Here is an 18,523-nt window from a genome sequence, read left to right as displayed (position 1 = left end):
AGCCCCTCTGGCGCCCCAGTGATCTTAGGAGACTCTTAACACCCACGCGTTGGCACCTTCCATCTTCCTGGCTCAGGTCAAATGCTTGTCCTCCTCCTTCCCAAATCGGCATGTTTGTGCCTCTGCCACTGTTGTCCCAGGAACGTACATCTACGTTGGCCAGCTTGCTTTCGCTGCCTATGTGCTTTTGGGTTTGGGGACGTCATTTAATCACCGTACACCCATCTCCCTAAAACTGGGCTCTGTGAGTACACGTGACCTGGATCCTCCAGGATGTCACAGCGAGCTGGTCCCATGCGGTCTTCGTGAGCGTCATTTCATCCACCACGCTGCACTGGAGTGCACCCGCACCACCGTTAGTCGCAGACTCGCGTCAGGGAAGGAATTTGGCACGGCAGACGTCTTCTCTCCTTCTCATAAAGTTTATTAAATCCCTTCTGTCTTCCAAGCTGGATGTTAGGTGCTTTATACTTCTTCTCACCAGTCGGTGAGAAGGTAGTTAATGTTCACCTTTTACAAATGAGGAAACTCATTTGTAATATCCCTCAGGAATATTAAATGGCCCCAAGTCAGTTGGCCTCCCGGCTTCCCGTGCCTGATGCTTATTGTTCGAGGCTGGGTTACAGCCCAGGACTTAGGCGGCCAAGATCAATGGGCACAGATACGCTAAGCACCTCAGCACAGATTGTGTCTCTCCCTGATAAGACAGCTGAGGTGGAGGACGTTCTCCACTGTGCCATCGCATCCCCATTCATAGCATCGGAAGTAGCTTGTTACGCTACTAGTCTCACTGTCACTAACAGCATAGTCTAGACCAGAATTCCCAGGCTCACCGTTTGTTTGCTGGGACTTTCCTTACCTGAACGAGCAGGTGGCCCCTACATTCTTGGCTGTGCATCCTTTGGAGGAGATAGGTCTAACAAGTGATAGTATTTAGGGGTGCCTGGGTGGCACAGCCAGTTAAACATCTGACTCTTGGTTGTGACTCAGGTCATTATCTCACGGTTCACAAGTTCGAGCCCCACGTCGGGATACATGTGACGGTGTGGAGCCTGCTTGGGATTCTCTCTCTTTCCGCCCCCCCCCCCCTCAAAAATAAATAAACTATGAAAAAAGAAGTGGTTATATTTAATCTCCTACGCTGAAGCCCAGCCAGACTCACAAGTGGGGAGTGCCCCATAAACACTGGGGAAGGCTGAGAGGCAACCCTGAGCTTTCCAGAGATGTGTTAGGATGCTGTCTAGTGGAGCACGATTGCTTCAAATCCTGAGGCTCCAGGCCTTCTAGTCTCCGGCAAAGAGGGAACGAGGGCTTTGGCGTCAGACTGTGGTGAACCCTTGCCCCCCACCTTTGTGAGCTCTGCGATCTCTTACAAGGGGCCACATGTAAAACGGGGAGAGTGTAACCCACTCTGTTGTTCCAGGGAAGAAACGAGATGATGCAAGTAACGCCCGGTGCAGAGTCCGCCCTGGAGAGACAGCAGCCACTCTTACTATCCGCATGTGCCCACCCAGCTGTAGTTTTCTGGGTTGCTAAACCAGAGGGCTCTTCGGGACCTGAGTCACTCAGGGTCCACTGGAATAAATGAGTTTTGCCTGCTTTTGTATTTTCTAGGAATGAATCGTCTTTAGTTTCTGATGCAGCCTCGATGGAATCATTCCAGAGCCCCGATGGCAGCTTTTGAGATTAAAATGTCATCTACTGAATTCTTGCACGAGCCAGGCTTTGTCCTGGCGTTCCCCTATTTTCATAGTTTTTTTTTTTTTTTTTAGGACACAGATGGAGAGGAGATGTGTGAGCCTGAAGACCCTTTGGAGCGTCTTCTGTGCGCTGAGTGAAACAGCACAATCCCTAGCCTGTGGTTTTAGCGGATTCCCAGCCTCACATCCTCCCAAACTTGGCAGTAAAAGCCCTGTTCTTCCATTCATTCCGATGATTTATATTCTCTCTGGGCGTCTAATATTAAACAGGGGAATTCCGACATGTTCCATAACACATTTACTGTAACTTGATACCATGAACTAAACTTGCTGTTATTTATCATTTCTTTTTATTTTCTCTCATTCCAGCACAAAGCCAAGGTAGAAGCAATGACCCTGGACCTCGCTCTGCTCCGTAGTGTGCAGCATTTTGCTCAAGCGTTCAAGGCCAAGAATGTGTGAGTGTTTCAGTGGAGGGTTATAGATCATAATATCTTGCTATTGTAATGTCTTTATCAGATGAACACAATTGGGAGAACGCAAGCACAAGGCTGTTGTGTTGTCTTGGCATCCAGGCGGCAGGCTCATTTATATTGGCCCCGTTAGGGTGTCCCATATTTTCTTGACTTCTTGAGTCACCCTCATTATGAGATGTGCCTTCAGTTTAATAACAGCTCCCCCCAATAAAAATGGAAAGACACTGTTGAAGCACTAAAGTGGCTAATAAAAGCCAGCCGATTGTAGGATGCATCCTGATTACAGACATTTTGGCAGTGTGTCTCGGGATCGAGGAAAAGCGTGTTTTAAAATTTTTTTTTTTTTTCAACGTTTATTTATTTTTGGGACAGAGAGAGACAGAGCATGAACGGGGGAGGGGCAGAGAGAGAGGGAGACACAGAATCGGAAACAGGCTCCAGGCTCTGAGCCATCAGCCCAGAGCCTGACGCGGGGCTCGAACTCACGGACGACCGCGAGATCGTGACCTGGCTGAAGTCGGACGCTTAACCGACTGCGCCACCCAGGCGCCCCCGAAAAAGCGTGTTTTAATTGCATCCGGGAACGTGCAGCCTCAGTTACCCAGTACCGCAAGGGGGCCGAGAATCGAGAGCGCGAGAAGGTTCCACCGTATCCACGTGTACAGTGAGCTTACCTGGCGCGCGAACGTGGCTCCGACACATGGACTCACGTCGTGAGAAACTCGCTCCTCCCTCTCCTTCTTGTTTATAGTCTTTCAACACGCCCGAAGGAGGAAGCCTTAGCTCAGGGCTGGCGAGCATTCATGCCACCACATGCCGGCCTCCCTTTCTATCAGAGACACAGCGGCCCTCAGACCCGGAGCCGGGGAAAGCAATGGAGGCCAGCTCAGTTTTAATTACGATATTTTGTTCCCAAGGGTTTATTTTTATGGTTCCCTCACATGGAGGGCCACCAGTAGTGGTTTCTCGTTTGACACATTGGTTTAAATTTCATTAAAAAAATAACTGCATTTAATTTTTTTTTTTTTTTTTTTTTTTTAGTGCATTGATTTGGACACGAGGGTTAAGTTAATGACAGTTTACATAGTGCCAAGGGTACGATAGTTCCACAAGTGGCCCCAGAATGACCAAATTTGGAGAAGGCTGACAAATGAACCGTTGTCTTTGGGTTAGGCTCTGTTGGGAAGCAGTCAGTGGTTTTCTAGTTCTCCAAGCAGATGACGGATGTAGGCGGAGGCATTTGAAAGCAGATATTCCAAAGGTGCTGGCCTGTGGCCAGCCCCTGTTGAGTCTGCCTCAGTTTCTCACTCTGCTCTTTCACACTGCCAGGAAGTCTGTTCTCCCAAGCCCTTTCGGGAGCTGGCAAGTGGCCTGAGTCCTTGAGGCTGACACACAGAGTTGGAGTTGGTGGTGGAGTGGCTCCATCCCCGTAAATGCAGGCCCCGCACTCACAGAACGGCTGGGTCACATCCCCACCAAGCCCGCAGACCTGGCTGAGTCTGCCGTGCCTGTTCTGTGCCCTGTTTGGCAGTTGCTGGCTGCTGGCCCTCACTGGTGTTTTCCGGAGGACGTCAGGTCCGGTGTGCCCCAGTCCCTCTTAAGACGATTGCTCGTGTCTACCTCCTCCACTCATGTCTCCACTTGCTTGTTCACTTAACACACATTCAGTGAGCGCCTCCAGCGCCCCGGCCCCTCTTCTGGGCTCTGGGAAGGCAGCGGGGGCCGCGAGAAGCCCACTTCACCTCAGATGAGCCGTAAACCTCAGGTGCCAGCAAGCAGTTTCGTTGCTGAATGGCTAACTCCTCAACCTGTTACTTCTGTGGTTGTTTGCAAGGATAGCAGTAGTCCCAGCAGCAACAGCGAGCAGTAGCCACTCATTTATCGAGCATGCGTTGTGGGCCACGTGTCAAGAACCTTCCTGCGCATTTTCTCCCTGACCGCTGGCTCCTAGTCTGTTACACGGACAAGGGGAGCACGACTGGACGCGAAAAGCTGGTTAAGGGGGGCCCGCGGCTGGGAAGCAGGAGGGGCGGAGGCCCCTGCGGCCGTCACTCTGGGCCTCCCCTCACCCACCGCGCGGTCCTGTCTTCTGCTTGACTTGCGGTGGAAACTGAGATCAGAGGCGGGGAGTGGCTCTCGCAGGGTCACTTGGCTGGTCAGGTGCAGCCGTGGGACTTCCGTCCGCTTCTGACTGTCACGCTGTCCCTGACACCGAGAGGCTCTGGCAGAGGCTCGCACAGGCTGCCTCCCTCGGCTTCCTCGTTGGATCCGAGCGGTGCTGAGGCACGCCAGCTGTTACATAATGGGACCGCCGTCCAAGTCCTAACAGGACCGTCAGTTAAAGTAGTTCAGACATCCTCACGTTCAGCTGCCTTTTGTAGTCCCCCCACCCTCAGATGCACCTCTTTTGCCCTAATCCCAGATTTTGGCAAATGGCTGAATTTTTGTCCTTCTGGGTTCAGAAACGAAGGCGATTTTCCTTTTTTGCAAAACCCGGTACCGCAAACCTCTTTTTATACGTCTCTCGAGATGCAGTCTTTCACACGGCTTAGAGCAATATTGTGGTGGCGAAAATATGCATAAAAAGTGAGTGATTTTACTTTTGAAACACCGCCAGGGCGAAGTCTCTCCTGGAAAGGCAGATGACAGCTTGGTACTTACAGGGCTTTAGATTCCGAGCGCTGTCAGAAGTGAATTTAAGTACTGGTGACTAGGCTGCCAAAAAACACGTGTAGCCTCCTCCTTCTCATCACCGCCCATCTTCAGACATTAAAATCTCCTTGTGTGTAAAACATAATGACAAGTGAAAGAAAGGCTGCCGGTTCAGAACCAGCCTCCTCTTGGCGCTGTTGGACCGAGGAGAGAAAAAAAAACCCTCGCGTCGCAATTCCGTTGGACACCCCCATCTACCGTAACGTTTTCAGGCGCTTGGGCACACCAGCAACACGGTCAGGCTCCTTGCTCCCGTGCGAGTTCCCCCCGGATCCTGCTCCAGCTCACGCGAGCTTCCCCGCCCCGGGAGAGGTAGTGTATTGTGCACCCCAACGCAGAGAAAGCTAGAAACAGATGCTCAGCCGAAACGCTGGTGAAAGATGCGGTCCGTCGTCCTGCGGGTCCGCCCTCCCTCTGCCTTCGACCAGGAGATGTGGATTCAGCCTCCTCCGGGATCTCTGCGGAGATCTGCTTCTTTGCAGGGGTGGGGGGTGGGTGAGGGGTGGAGATGGTGGTGGGAGGCACTCTTAGAATGAGCGCTACTGATGATTATATACAATCATAGCTGCTAGTCGGCTTGTTGATTACTCTGTGCAAGGCAAGGCGCTAAGCACCTACACGTGTATTCTCTCTTTACTACAACCCTAGGCATTAGTCACCTTTGTCTGTAGTTTACGAATGGAAAGGCTCCAGCCTTTCACAGAGAGGTTAGATCAGGTTTCCAGCTGCAGCCAATGGTGGATCCGCAGTGTGAGCCCAAGTGTGTCTGAATCCACAACTCTCCTTCTTGCTATGTCTCATGCCTCACTCAGTCCCACCTTTTAGTACGGATTCCTGTACTGGGATGTATCTGAGTAAGAAGTTGCTCGAAAAGCTAGCAGCTTAAAACCATTAAAACCAAGAAACATTTTTATTTTCTCTCTTTCTTTTTTTTTTTTTTTTAATGTTTTTAAGGGTGCCTGGGTGGCGCAGTCGGTTGAGCGTCCGACTTCAGCCAGGTCACGATCTCGCGGTCCGTGAGTTAGAGCCCCGCGTCAGGCTCTGGGCTGATGGCTCAGAGCCTGGAGCCTGTTTCCGATTCTGTGTCTCCCTCTCTCTCTGCCCCTCCCCCGTTCATGCTCTGTCTCTCTCTATCCCAAAAATAAATAAACGTTGAAAAAAAAATTAAAAAAAAAATGTTTTTAAAATGTCTTACTTGTTTTTGAGAGATAGAGCATGAGCCAGGGTGGGGCAGAAAGAGAGGGAGACACAGAATGCAAAGGGGGCTCCAGGCTCTGAGCTGTCAGCACAGAGCCCGACACAGGGCTGGTGGGTGAACCAAGAGATCATGACCTGAGCTGAAGTCGAACACTCAACCGAATGAGCCACCCAGGCGACCAATCTATTCTCTCTCTTTCGGTTTGTTTAGATCAGTTGTTTGTTCAAACTAAGTGAATGCACTTTATAGGTTTCCCCTCAAAAAAAAACCTTCTTTTAATTAATGCAACTTACTTGGTTAAGGGACAGGGTTGTCCTCTAGAGTTTTCTGTGTTCTTTACGTCAGTGACTACATCCCTGTGGTGCCACTTATCGTGTTCTTTTGTTCTTTTGTCTCCCAAGTTTCTTGTGAAGTGTAGGTAACTCTAGTGGCTTGGCCCGGTGCCTCTTTAATTTTGGGGCAAGAGTGCTGCATAGGGACAGCATAGTCTACCATGGAGAGGACAGACATGGCTACTTGCCAATGCCAGCTTTCCTGGGCTCAGCACGCCCTGACCGCTCCGTTCCTCTGCTCACCTCCATTTGCATTCATTCCTTCTGTTATTCTTTACTCAGTCTTCTGGGTGGTCAGGCCCGGAATCCTCCTCCTGCTTCCAGACAGTTCTCCCCAGAGTTAGTGGTGGTGGTGGTCGGCCAGTGTGTCTCAGGTCGAATTATGTTGGGCATTACTGGAAAGTTCCAAGCCAAAGCCTGTGGTAAGTCCCAACCAAACTGAATTTTGAAGGAAATTTTGTTTAAGCTGCAATCCTGGAAAGCAGCCAGGCTCCACGCCGCCTGGCAGGCGGAGGCATCCGTCAGAGTACGAAGAGCTGGGACCTTTACTAATCATTCAGACCCAATATTGGCATTTTCTGGAATGAGCTCTGCCACGATAGTTGGTTGTTTGTGCTGCTGTGACGCATTTTCATTCCTAGTTTCTAGCTGCTTGGCTTACTGAAAAGTGCGTATTTTCACCAGCTGCTGGACCTCGGAGCTCCGTAGGTTTTTTTTGTTTTGTTTCTTGTTTTTTGTTTTTCACAAGATATTATAACGTTTGAGTTCCAGATACTCCTGAAATCATGGACACCTCGATTCCAATCCTGAAATTTTAAGAGTTAGTAATGGCACCTAATCTAGGAAATTCTTGGCTGGGATCCCAGGTACCAATCAGCTCTTACACTATTGACCAAGGGTTTTGATTTGTTCTGGAAATTAACTGAAATCGATAGTTCATATTAAAATAATATACACAATTCTGAAGGTTTCTAGAACTATATTTTCGATCATGGATTTCTACACTTCCTTCTCAGCTTTCTGTCTCCAGTATAGTTTAAGGAAAGTAGACTTTGTTTCATTTAGAAAATAATACAGAATAGTGACATTTTAAAAAAAAGTGCTAAGAGAACAGTTTTCTGTTCTTTATTTTTTAAACATTTGAGGGGGACGGTCTTGAACAAAGTTACTTATTTTTACTTTTTACTAAATTGCTTTCAGAATTTGAATCTACTAATCCCAGATATAATATTCTTGGATTCTTATTCCAAATTTTGCCATCTCAAATCTTTCTATGGAAATGGGTGGGCCATAAATTATAAATAAATTCTACATTTTGAGGGATAAATTACCCCAAGGACCGATGTGTAAATTACAGCTTAATCTTTCTTTTTCTCCTCAGCTCAATTTTAAGAATAATGTTTTAGCCGACATATCTGCATTACTCTTTTTACTCTTTGCTCAACATGAGAAATCCATTTCTGGTTTGCCCAACCGAGGATTGTATTGCTTTTCTTCCCAGTATGAAATCTAAAAGAAAAGAAAAAGGGAGAGGCAGATTTTGCTATAATGAACTCTCTAAATCTAGATCTTAATTATGACTTTTTAAGGAAAAATTTAAAAAGGCTACAAGTTAATTTTTTCCCATCCCATACATTTTCCATCTTAGGATGTTGAAAATTTATATTGTGAAGCATTTACTGTATCTAGGGATATCAGGGAAGAATGAGTCCCTCGTAAGGAAATTCTTTGCCTTCTCAAATTTAATTCTCTAAGCATCTTTTTATATAATTCTTCAAAAATTTCAAAAGCATTTTATATACTGTCATTTCTTATTAAATGGGGCACCTGGGTGGCTCAGTCAGTTGAGCGTCCGACTTCAACTTAGGTCATGATCTCACAGTTTGTGGGTTTGAGCCCTGCTTTGAGTTCTGTGCTGACAGCTCAGAGCATAGACCCTGCTTCAGGTTCTGTGTCGCCCTCTCTCTGTCTCTGCCTCTCCCCTGCTCCTGCTCACTCCCTCTCTCTTTCTCTCTCAAACATTAAAAAAAATTTAAATGAAAACACTAACTCCAACTAGTATAGTATAGTGCAGGGGTCAGCAATCTCTTACATAAACGGCCAGAGAGTAAGCATTTTAGATTTTTCAGGCTGTAAGATCTCTTGCAATTATCCAGCTCTGCCTCTGTAGTGTGAAAGCAGCCATGGACAATATTTCAGTGGGTGAGCATGACTGTGTTCCAATAAAACTTTATTTAGAGGAACAGGCGATGGGCCAGATTTGCATAGGGGCCATAGTGTGCTAACCCCTGGTGTGGAAAGAATAGAATTTTGTGGCTCAACTGAACTTAGATTTAAATCCCAGCTCTACTATATACTAGCTGTGTGGTCTTGGGCAAACTCTTGGCGTCTCTGGGCCTTACTTTCCAGATCTATGTAGATTGTTACATACCTTTTTCATGGTTGTTGAGGAGGAAAGCCATGATGCATGAAACAACAAGGCACATCTCAGTGCACTGTCTGTGACTGTTATTAATTTGTATTTGTTGCTTTTCTTGATCTTAAAATGATCTGAGAGGTTTTTAAGAATACATGCAGTATGATAAAATAGAAAGAAGAAATCTGCTTGGGCGCCTGGGTGGCTCAGTCGGTTAAGCATCCAACTTCGGCTCAGGTCATGATCTCCCGGTTCGTGAGTTCGAGCCCTGTGTTGGGCTCTGTGCTGACAGCTCGGAGCCTGGAGCCTCCTTTGGATTCTGTGTCTCCCTCTGTCTCTCTGCCCCTCCCCCACTCAAGCTGTGCGTCTCCCTCTCTCTCAAAAATAAATAAACATTAAAAACAATTAAAAAAGAAATAAGAAATGTACTTCCACAGAGAAAGGGGATAAAAGCAGACTAGTAAGATGTGGCCCTAGCCAAGCAGTGGATCTTAATAATCTTTTGAAATCCTTAAAAATTGGACCTCAGAATGAGCTTTGAGATTCCTGGCAACCAAGAGAAGGGGGGAAATGACCTTCATGTTGCCTGCAAGCTGCAAGCATGACAAGATCCAAACAGAAATGATTGTCGTCATCGCAGCGCTCCGCTGAGGATCTCAGAGTAAATGGCTAGATCTGTTTTCTTTGCTATTGCTACATCTGTTTCCCTTGGCTTTCGGTAGCTTTTCCAGATGACTAGTGTTGCCATAAGAGCATCCTGCTTTGAATGTACAGGTACAGTGGGAAGGTATAGTGGGACCTTCTGAAAATAATCAGCCTGTATCTTCTGTGGTACCAAAGTACCCATCTGCCTTCTGCTCCCCTCCTTTTCTGTGTGTGTGTGTGTGTGTGTGTGTGTGTGTGTGTGTGTGTGTGTGTGTGTGTTTTCACTTTTTCCCTTCACATCGTTATTTATTCGGTGTTTACAATGGTCCAGGAACTGGGCTAGGCACTAGCATTACACCATTTGCTGCCTCACTTCTACCCAGCCTTATTTCTCTCTTAGAATATTTGTGAAGCTTGAGGATTTTTTTTTTTTTTGATAGCTTTCCATGATGACTTTCTTCAAAAACAAATCCTTAGTGGAGTAGAATATTTATTAAGTTAATTAGGGGCCACATTGCAATTAAATTTGTCAGAAAAAAAAATTCAGTGAGGCTTTGACCGTCGTTAAAAGCCATCACAGCTAAGAAATACATGAAACTGTGTTCGAATTAACCACAACGATGTTTGCAAAATAAACAGTTTTGATTTCCCAACAGATTTCTCAGTTCAGCCATCACTATCATGTTTCATGACATCAAAGTGATATATGTTAATTGAAGACACACACAAAAAAACTTCCCTTCCAGGAAGAATAAAAACCCAGCTTTGGAGGACAGGTACAATTACTCTGTGGCTGCCTTCTCCTACACTCACCATCCCACCAATGTATACATAAATCATGTTATGTCTTTAGCTCTAGTAAATAATATTAATTTTATTGCTGGTTTTCAACAATGAACGCTTAAGTCACTGGACTAGAGTAAAAGTCAGCAAAGCTTTTCCATAGAGAATCAGGCAGATACATAAAAATCTATTCTAATATTTTTGCCTTTGTCAGCCAGATGGTCTATGTTGCAGCTAGTGTTGAGTGCATCTTGATTGTTGAGTGAGATCTTTGTAATTCAAAAGTAGCCACTGAGAAGTTAGAAATGACTGGGTGTTTTTCTGTCTTCCAATAAAACTTTATTCGTAAAAACAGGAAGTGGGTTGAGGTTGGGATTTGGTCTGGGAGTTGTGGCTTGCTAATTCTTGGGCCAGAACCCACTGTCTCTTGAAATGGGACTTATTTTGATAGCATGTTGTCTTACTATGAGAAATACATGCCGTTTTTCTTAGAAAATGGATTATGTTAGCCCAATTAAGATAAATAAGTATATATAGCCAGCATTTGTGTGCTTGGTTAATTTCAGCCCTGCAGAAAGTACTCTGATACTTAAAGGCTTGGAGAAAAGATAAGAATTTGAATAGAACAGCGTGCTCTGCTGAGGTTTGGAAATACTGCCATATGGGAAAGCAGGTCACCTAAGACAACTAAGTGTTGTTTAAATACTAAGACACTGAAGTCCTAATTGAGGCCTGGAACCGTGTAATGATGATGATGATACTAATTGCTCATATCTGTCACCTATTTATTATGTGTCAAGCACTGTTAAGTACTTCTGTGTCGTCTCGTTTTATCCTCACTAGGACTCAGGGTAGGTCACAAATGGTGGAAGAATGGCGGTGTCTTAGGGTTCAGCCTAATTCAATGAGCAGCCACATTTCATAGATCAAGATATCAAGGCTTAAAGAGATTAAGGACCTTGACCAAGGTCATGCTCGCCAGTAGGGAGTGAGGCTACAAGTTGGTCCACAATCTGTGCTGCCTCTGAGCTCGGCTTAGACAGTAGTTTGGAGAATCAGGAAGATCTGTCTCATTTGGGAAATGCATCATGCAGGACGCATTGCCTCCAAAGGCAATTTGTCCCATTAATAGGATGGATGACAACCTCTGCCTACTGGGACAATTATTAAGGTCACTTCAAGGTTGAAGGAGACGCTCCTTCCAGCCAATTTGCTATCACCAAGAGGAAGTCATTTTGCTGAAATATGTAAAAGGAGGTTAAGCCCAATGGAAGAGAAGCTCCTCCCTTCAGTTAGGGAACTTGGGCTGTTTTCCACCAGACATAGAAGGGCTCTTGTCTGCAGAGTCAGGGTAAGCAGAAATGGCAACTATTTACTCTCGTTTGCACTTGTCTTTGTACATTTATTCCAAATGTCAGTGTTCATTTCCCCTTACTTCCCACTTGCCTTCATCATGATGCTGATCAGGTAGACAGAAATAGACCAAGGGGTCATTTTGCTATTTATGCACCTGAACTGCCACCGTGATCACTCTCAAACACAAACCCAGCCCTGACACTGTCCTGTGGAGGGACCTTTCGGTGATGTCTTGCCACCTGAACTGCCAAGGCTGCACTTACTTGCTGGTGTGGCCTCCCAAGGCCTCTGGGGTCTGGCCCCTCCTCCACCTTCATTTACTGTTGTGTCTTCCCAGTCCCGTGTCTCTGTACTCTGTGTAGGGAGATGCTGAGAGGTTCTGCCTCCTGATTCTGGGCCTGTGCTCCTGACTTGAGCCCCTCTTCTCCTACCTGTCCACCACCTGCTCACCGGATGACTTTGTCGCATCCTGTATAGAGTCTCCATGTTCCCTACTCTCACCTCCACACCATGGTTGAATTGATAAGTCACTTCTCAGAGTATCAACAACACACGCCATCATCACGCTTGAATCCTTTGGGGATGCTTTTTTCTCCATTGATTTTTCTTTGTGAGGCTTATCCCCACAGAGGCAGCAGCCTTGGCTAATTCGTCTCTGGATTTCTGTCCCACACCTGACTAGCGTGGAGACCACAGCACATTCCTTAATCTCTCCGATCCTCAGTTTCTTCATCAGTACAAGTAGGAGATGATGGCAATTCCATCGTGGGTGGCTGAGAGGATTAAATAGCATGATGTCTGTAAAACCTAGTACCTGATGCCTGATAAACACTTAATAAATTTTAGCTGTGTCGTTGCTATCACTATCATCACTCTTTGCGATGATTACATACATATACTGCCTTATAATAAGCTCACAGAAGTGGATGGATAGGGTGGGTTGGGTGGCTGGGAGGGAGAAAGGAAGGATAAAAATGGAAAACCACAGTTCTCTTTGGTGACCCGAACTCTGTTTTCAATGTGCCGATTCTCAGCCATTCCCAGTTCTTGAACTGATACTTCCATGGGTGGTATTGAGGTTATATATTTACAGATCTTGGGAAGCAAATTTTAAAGTAATCATATATACAGTAGCTCCTGCAGGCAAAAAACAAAAACAAAAAAAACAAGACTAAACAAAACCATACCATAAAAGTTCCTTTCTGGGAAACCATGGGCTCCCCTGGTGCAGGGCAGACCACGTGGCCCTGGCGGCCTGGCATCACGGGGTGTGCACAGGGACCAGCACTTTCTGGGCCCTGCCAGGCCTGTTCTTTGACCTGTGCTGAGACCACCCTCCTAGTCATCTACGCAGCAAGCCCGTGATTACTCTCAGAGACCTCTGGTTTCTGTAAGACTCAGGAAAAACCTTTTATTGCCTGTGGTCGAGAATGTTACGTCCCATCTTGGCTTGTGAACCCAGCTTGGGTTTTCTCCGGGTACCGCCTAGGCACCCCCATTGTCACGTCTGAATTCTGCTTTTATAGAATTGACATGTGGGGGACTTGTGCTTCAACCCCACGGCGCTCACGTTTTAATAACCGTATCTTTTCCCCAGTGGGAACCGTATCTTTTCCCCAGTAAACTGTTGAGAAGCTAACTCTTGTCAGCCCCAAAACTCGAATATACATCTGAAATAAATCAACGGTGCTGTGCCGCGGCAGCCTGCTGAAAATCCCCAAGGAAGATGATATTTTTAGTGGAACTACCTGTCACCACACTGCGTTTTTGATATTGTGAGTCCTTTGTTTTCTTTATTTCGTAAAAATCTACCCAACACCTTGTCATTCAGAAAAATTGAAACAGATCCTCTCAATTAGCGGCAAAAGTTCTTATTTTGCCTTTCAAAAGCTTCTACTTCTGTTACAGTTCAGACACCGACTTAGTAATCAAAAAGATGTTTTAGCTGACATTATGCAGTAATTGATAACCAAAAACAGAAAGAAGAAAAGGTTCGTGGTTGTCTGAGAAGCACTAGTAATGGGAAGGTTGACAAATGATGTGGCTTTGGGAAACGGATCTGGGCACGATGTCTCCGCCTGAAAGGACAGAGGTGTTTCAGTTTGCCACATCAGATCTCCGAGCCCCCAAGGGACCATCACCCGTGGGTCTCAGCTCGGCTGTGCGTGGAGTCAGCTGGGCACCGTTAAAAAACGCTGACGCCTGGCTGCTAGTCCCATTCTGACTTCCAGTTTCTGGGATGTGCGCTGGGACTTGGGCCGTTAGAATCTTCCCAGGCGGTTCTTGTGTGCTCACTGGGGCTCACTGGGGCTGGAGTCGTGGTTATCATTTGCCCACCTGGAGTTCAGCAGGGATAATTGCTTCACCTCTTCTGCTGTCATCCCCTCCCCTAAAGCAGCTCAGAGTGTTGACAGAGGTCTCTCACAGACCACCATTAGTGTGGTGTCAGACCAGCTCAGGTTCAAAGCCTGTCTTGACAGCGTAGGACCCTGAGCAAGTTAACTTTGTTTCTCTGACCCTCCGTTTCCTCATCTGTGAAATGGAGTGCAATGGAGGGTCCGAGCTGCATTCTGAGGATTAAAAGCGAGAAGTGTTTATATGTCAAGGGTGTATCTGTGTCTGGAGAAGAGCCCATCTGTGGTAAAAGGTGGCTGTGCCCACTGTCGCCTTCCACGATGCCCAGCACAGAAAGCTCACGGAGGTGGGGTACCTGCAGGGGGGCTCTGGGAGCTCAGAGTGAGGAAGCCGGGGTGGCTGTCTGCCCCGTGTGATGTGCCCCTTTATGACAGGGCTTGGATAGATAGTGCCAGGGTTTGAGGTTTTCGGTTGGTCAAAATGCCCTTCTCCCCACAACACATATTTATTGCTCTCACGTCTTGTCATGTGCTTGCTGTGTTTTATGTAGCTACTCAGAAAAGGCAGTTCTGAGACCCAACCCCTGGACAGTCAACCCGTCTGTCCTGAATGTGGCCATACCACCTCTCTGGAAGACTTTCTCAGGGTCTTTCCATAAGATTTCCATAAGTCTTCAGGAAAAGTTTTGGGATTCTAGGGAAACATACAGAATAAAGCACAAATTAACCATAATTCCACCATCCTGGACACTCCATGTTGACAGCTTGATGTACCCGTTTTTATTCTGTGTTCATAGTTTCTTGAAAAGAGAAAGTCTGTTTACATGTATTCTTTATGCATTTTTAATTGAGATCTAACTCACATGTGATAAAATTCACCCTTTAAAGTGTTCAGTTCATTGGTTTTTAGTATATTCACAGAGTTGTTCAACCGTTACCACTGTTGAATTCCAGAACATTTTCGTCATCCTGAAAACAAACCCTAAACCATCAGCTGTCACCGTGCAGTTCCTCTCCATCCCAGCACCTCCCTGGCAACCCCCAATCTGCTTATGGTGTCTGGATTTGTGGCCTTTTGTGTCTGGCTTCATTGACTTAGCATAATGTTTTTAAGATTCATCCATGTTCCGCACGTATCGGCCCTCCATTCTCCTTTTTTTTTTTTTAATTGCCAAATAGGATTCCATTGTATTGATATAATACTTGCTTTATGCATTCATCAGTTGGTAAACATTTGGGCAGTTTATACCTTGGGGCTATTAAGAATAATGCTTCTATGAACATTTGTGTGCAGAGTTTTGTGTGGATGTATACTGTCATTTGTCTTGGGTGTATGTCTACGAGTGGAGTCGTGAGGTCATGTGGTGACTCTACGGTTAACTTTTTGAGGAACCGTCAACCTTTTCTATAGCTGCTGCACCATTTTACATTCCTACCAGCAGTGCGTGAGTTTCCGGTTTCTCCACAAACTCGCCAACATTTGTTAGTCTTCTTCATGTTCTTCAATTACAGCCATCCTTTCTCATCGTAGCCACCTTAGTGGTTGGGAAGTGGTTATGTTACATATATTCTCTTATAATCTGTTTTTCTTCATTCTTTAAAGAAAGTTTTTTTAATGTTTATTTATTTTTGAGAGAGAGACACACACAGAATGCGAGTTGGGGAGGATCAGAGAGAGAGGGAGACACAGAATCTGAAGCGGGCTCCAGGGTCTGAACTGTCAGCATAGAGCCCAACACGGGGCTCGAACTCACAGGCGGTGAGATCGTAAACTGATCCCAGGTCAGACGCTTAACCAGCTGAGCCACCCAGGCGCCCATTGAGAGAGAGAGAGATGAATGTAAGCAAGGGAAGGGCAGAGAGAAGACAGAGAGAGAGAGAGAGAGAGAGAGAGAGAATCCCAAGTATGCTCCACGTGCTGTCAGCATGGAGTCCTACCTGGGCCTTGAACTCACAAACTATGAGATCCTGACCTGAGCCGAAACCAAGAGTCGGACTCTTAACTGACCGAACCACCTAGGCGCCTGACCAAACATATTTCTATAGCTTGAATTTTAGGGGATTTACAGTAATCCATTGCATATATGTAAAGTTATTTAACCAAGCTTGAATTGTCAGATGCTAGGTTGACTCTCATTTTTTTTTGTTGCTATTGTAAGCACTATGGTAAGGTCCTCCAAAATACCTCCTTTTGGATCTCTTGTTTCCTTAGGATCCATTCTTGCAAGGGGAGTTTCTGGATCAAAGCATATGAATATCTTTAATACTGCTGGTGAATACAGCCAAATTACCCTCCAGAAATGTTACATGTAACTTTTTCTCATTTCTTTCTTAAACACTGGGCAATTGCTATTAAAATCTGAAATATTTATTTAATGGCCATCAACTATGTATTATCAAGTGCAAGGCTTCTGTTCGTTAGTCACTGAAATTCTCTTTTCAGTGGCTGATTCATGTCGTCTGTGCCCATCGTACCCAGGGGGAGGAGAAACCACTTCCTGGTGGGGGCAGAAGAGACATCTTAGGTTTTCCTTTATTGTTGAAGATGCATGGGGGAGCTCACTGGGGCTGAGCAGTCTGGGAAAGTGGACAGAGCACTGCACTGGGAGTCAGGAAGGACTGGCCGTCTCCCAACTCTCTCACTATCACTATGACCAATTCCTAGCTCATTCCTTGTCTTAGATGGTGGTGTTCTAGGCTCCTCCTTGGGTTTTCTCCATTGTAGAAGCACAGCTATGGCATGTGACTGTGTTAATTTTTCAGAAACTTGCTCAGGCTCAGCTCTGCTGTGACACCTATAAGCAGAACTTGGCACCCTATTAGAGGGAGGCCTTCCTATTGATTTTCCACGAGAATTCGCTATGACCTTTAAAGACCCTGACACCAAAATAGATTTCAATCCTAGGCTTCCCTGCCCCATTTGACCCTCAGGTGTCTTGGCCCAAGCAGACCTTTCTTTCCTCTTTTTCATCCTGTGGGAGAGTCCCAGGCTTAGTGGAGCTGTGGATGAGGTTCGTTTTGTTTTGCCACTGCACTCAACTGCACCACTGGAACAAGAGTGGGTTTGCCACTACCTGCCGGGGCAGGCCGCCAGCTGGGGCTTCCCGTCCTGCTTTTCGGTTTGTTTTTGTCTTCTTGGGACGGTTTCTGAGTGATCACATTGGTCTAGTTCTGTTTCGTTTTAATAAAAGGCTCAATCGCCTTTATGATCTTTCAGGCAGATGTCAGACCTATTTATTTTACCATCATGTATACACAAGTTTTGTGACAGCAAAAGTGGTCCACACCCATTGCAGAACATTTGAAAAAATGTGGAAAAGCATACATATGAAAATTGACCATTTTCCTGGTCCTCCATGAATCTCTCTTGATTTCTTAAAATTTATTACTATGGAGACTTTCAAATACACACAAGAGAGAAAAAAGGTATAATGGGCTTTACCATAGCCTTTATTTAGGTCTTACAATTACCAACATATGGTCAGTTTTACTCAATCTGAAGCCCCTTTCTTGCGAGATTACTTTAAAGCAAATCTAAGACATTATAAATTTCCATCCATGAACACAGTTACTAATCCATAGTTAATACTGCTGTTCATATTTCAGAAATCACCTTCCGTTTTGTTTTTTACTTTCAGTGGCACAATACGCATTCTATAGGAAAGACATTAAACATCTATGTGTTTAAATATGTATTTCAAATACTTTTTTTTTTAAATTTTTTTTCAACATTTATTCATCCTTGGGACAGAGAGAGACAGAGCACGAACGGGGGAGGGGCAGAGAGAGAGGGAGACACAGAATCGGAAACAGGCTCCAGGCTCTGAGCCACCAGCCCAGAGCCCGACGCGGGGCTCGAACTCAGGGACCGCGAGATCGTGACCTGGCCGAAGTCGGACGCCTAACCGACTGTGCCACCCAGGCGCCCCTCAAATACTTTTTAAAAATTTGTTTCTCATATGTTTTTCCCTAAGTTTTCTGTAATTATTTAGTTGAGATACTAAATCAGCAAAATATTACCGTAGGTCGTAATATTACCTGTTAAGATCCTAATAATAGGCTAAAATAGTGTCACAAACTAAAACCATTTAGCTTTGCGTAATCAATCAACTGTCAAAAAAACAAACAAACGAACAAAAAACCCAGAACACCCAAACCACACAACCTTGTTTTCATTGAACTCACTTTGTCTTGCTTGAGTCTTTTTTTTTTTTTTTAATGTTTATCCATTATTTATGTGAAATTCACATGTTTTTAATGTTTATTAATTTTTGAGAGAGAGAGAGACAGAGTGTGAGTGGGGGAGTGGCAGAGAGAGAGGGACACACAGATTCCGAAGCAGGCTCCAGGCTCTGAGCTCTCAGCACGGAGCCCTCCGCGGGGCTCCAATTCCTGTACTGTGAGATCGTGACCTGAGCTGAAGTTGGATCCTTAACCGACTGAGCCACCCAGGCACCCGTTGAGTCTCCTTTTCTGTTCTTGGTGGAAGTGTGAGGCAAGGATGGATGGGGCCTGGAGAGCTGTTAGCCACAGCTGCCCCAGTTCATGGTG

General features: G+C 45.8%; 1 protein-coding gene across 2 annotated transcripts in view; it reads left to right on the top strand.

The window, feature by feature from the left end:
• The window catches only part of WWOX (WW domain containing oxidoreductase), a 984,564-nt gene that overhangs the window by 253,338 nt on the left and 712,703 nt on the right, over positions 1 to 18,523 (top strand). For both annotated transcript variants that reach the window (XM_025920763.2, XM_086688854.1), the window contains exon 6: positions 2,070 to 2,158. In XM_025920763.2, the coding sequence (XP_025776548.1) occupies positions 2,070 to 2,158 (89 nt within the window). The remainder of the gene's footprint in view (positions 1 to 2,069; positions 2,159 to 18,523) is intronic.

Source organism: Puma concolor, chromosome E2 (genome assembly GCF_028749965.1).
Source record: "Puma concolor isolate L17-30 chromosome E2, mPumCon1.1.hap2, whole genome shotgun sequence".
Classification (NCBI taxonomy): domain Eukaryota; kingdom Metazoa; phylum Chordata; class Mammalia; order Carnivora; family Felidae; genus Puma; species Puma concolor.
The sequence above is the reverse complement of the archived record's forward strand: the minus strand, read 5'-3'. Positions and strand labels throughout refer to the sequence as shown.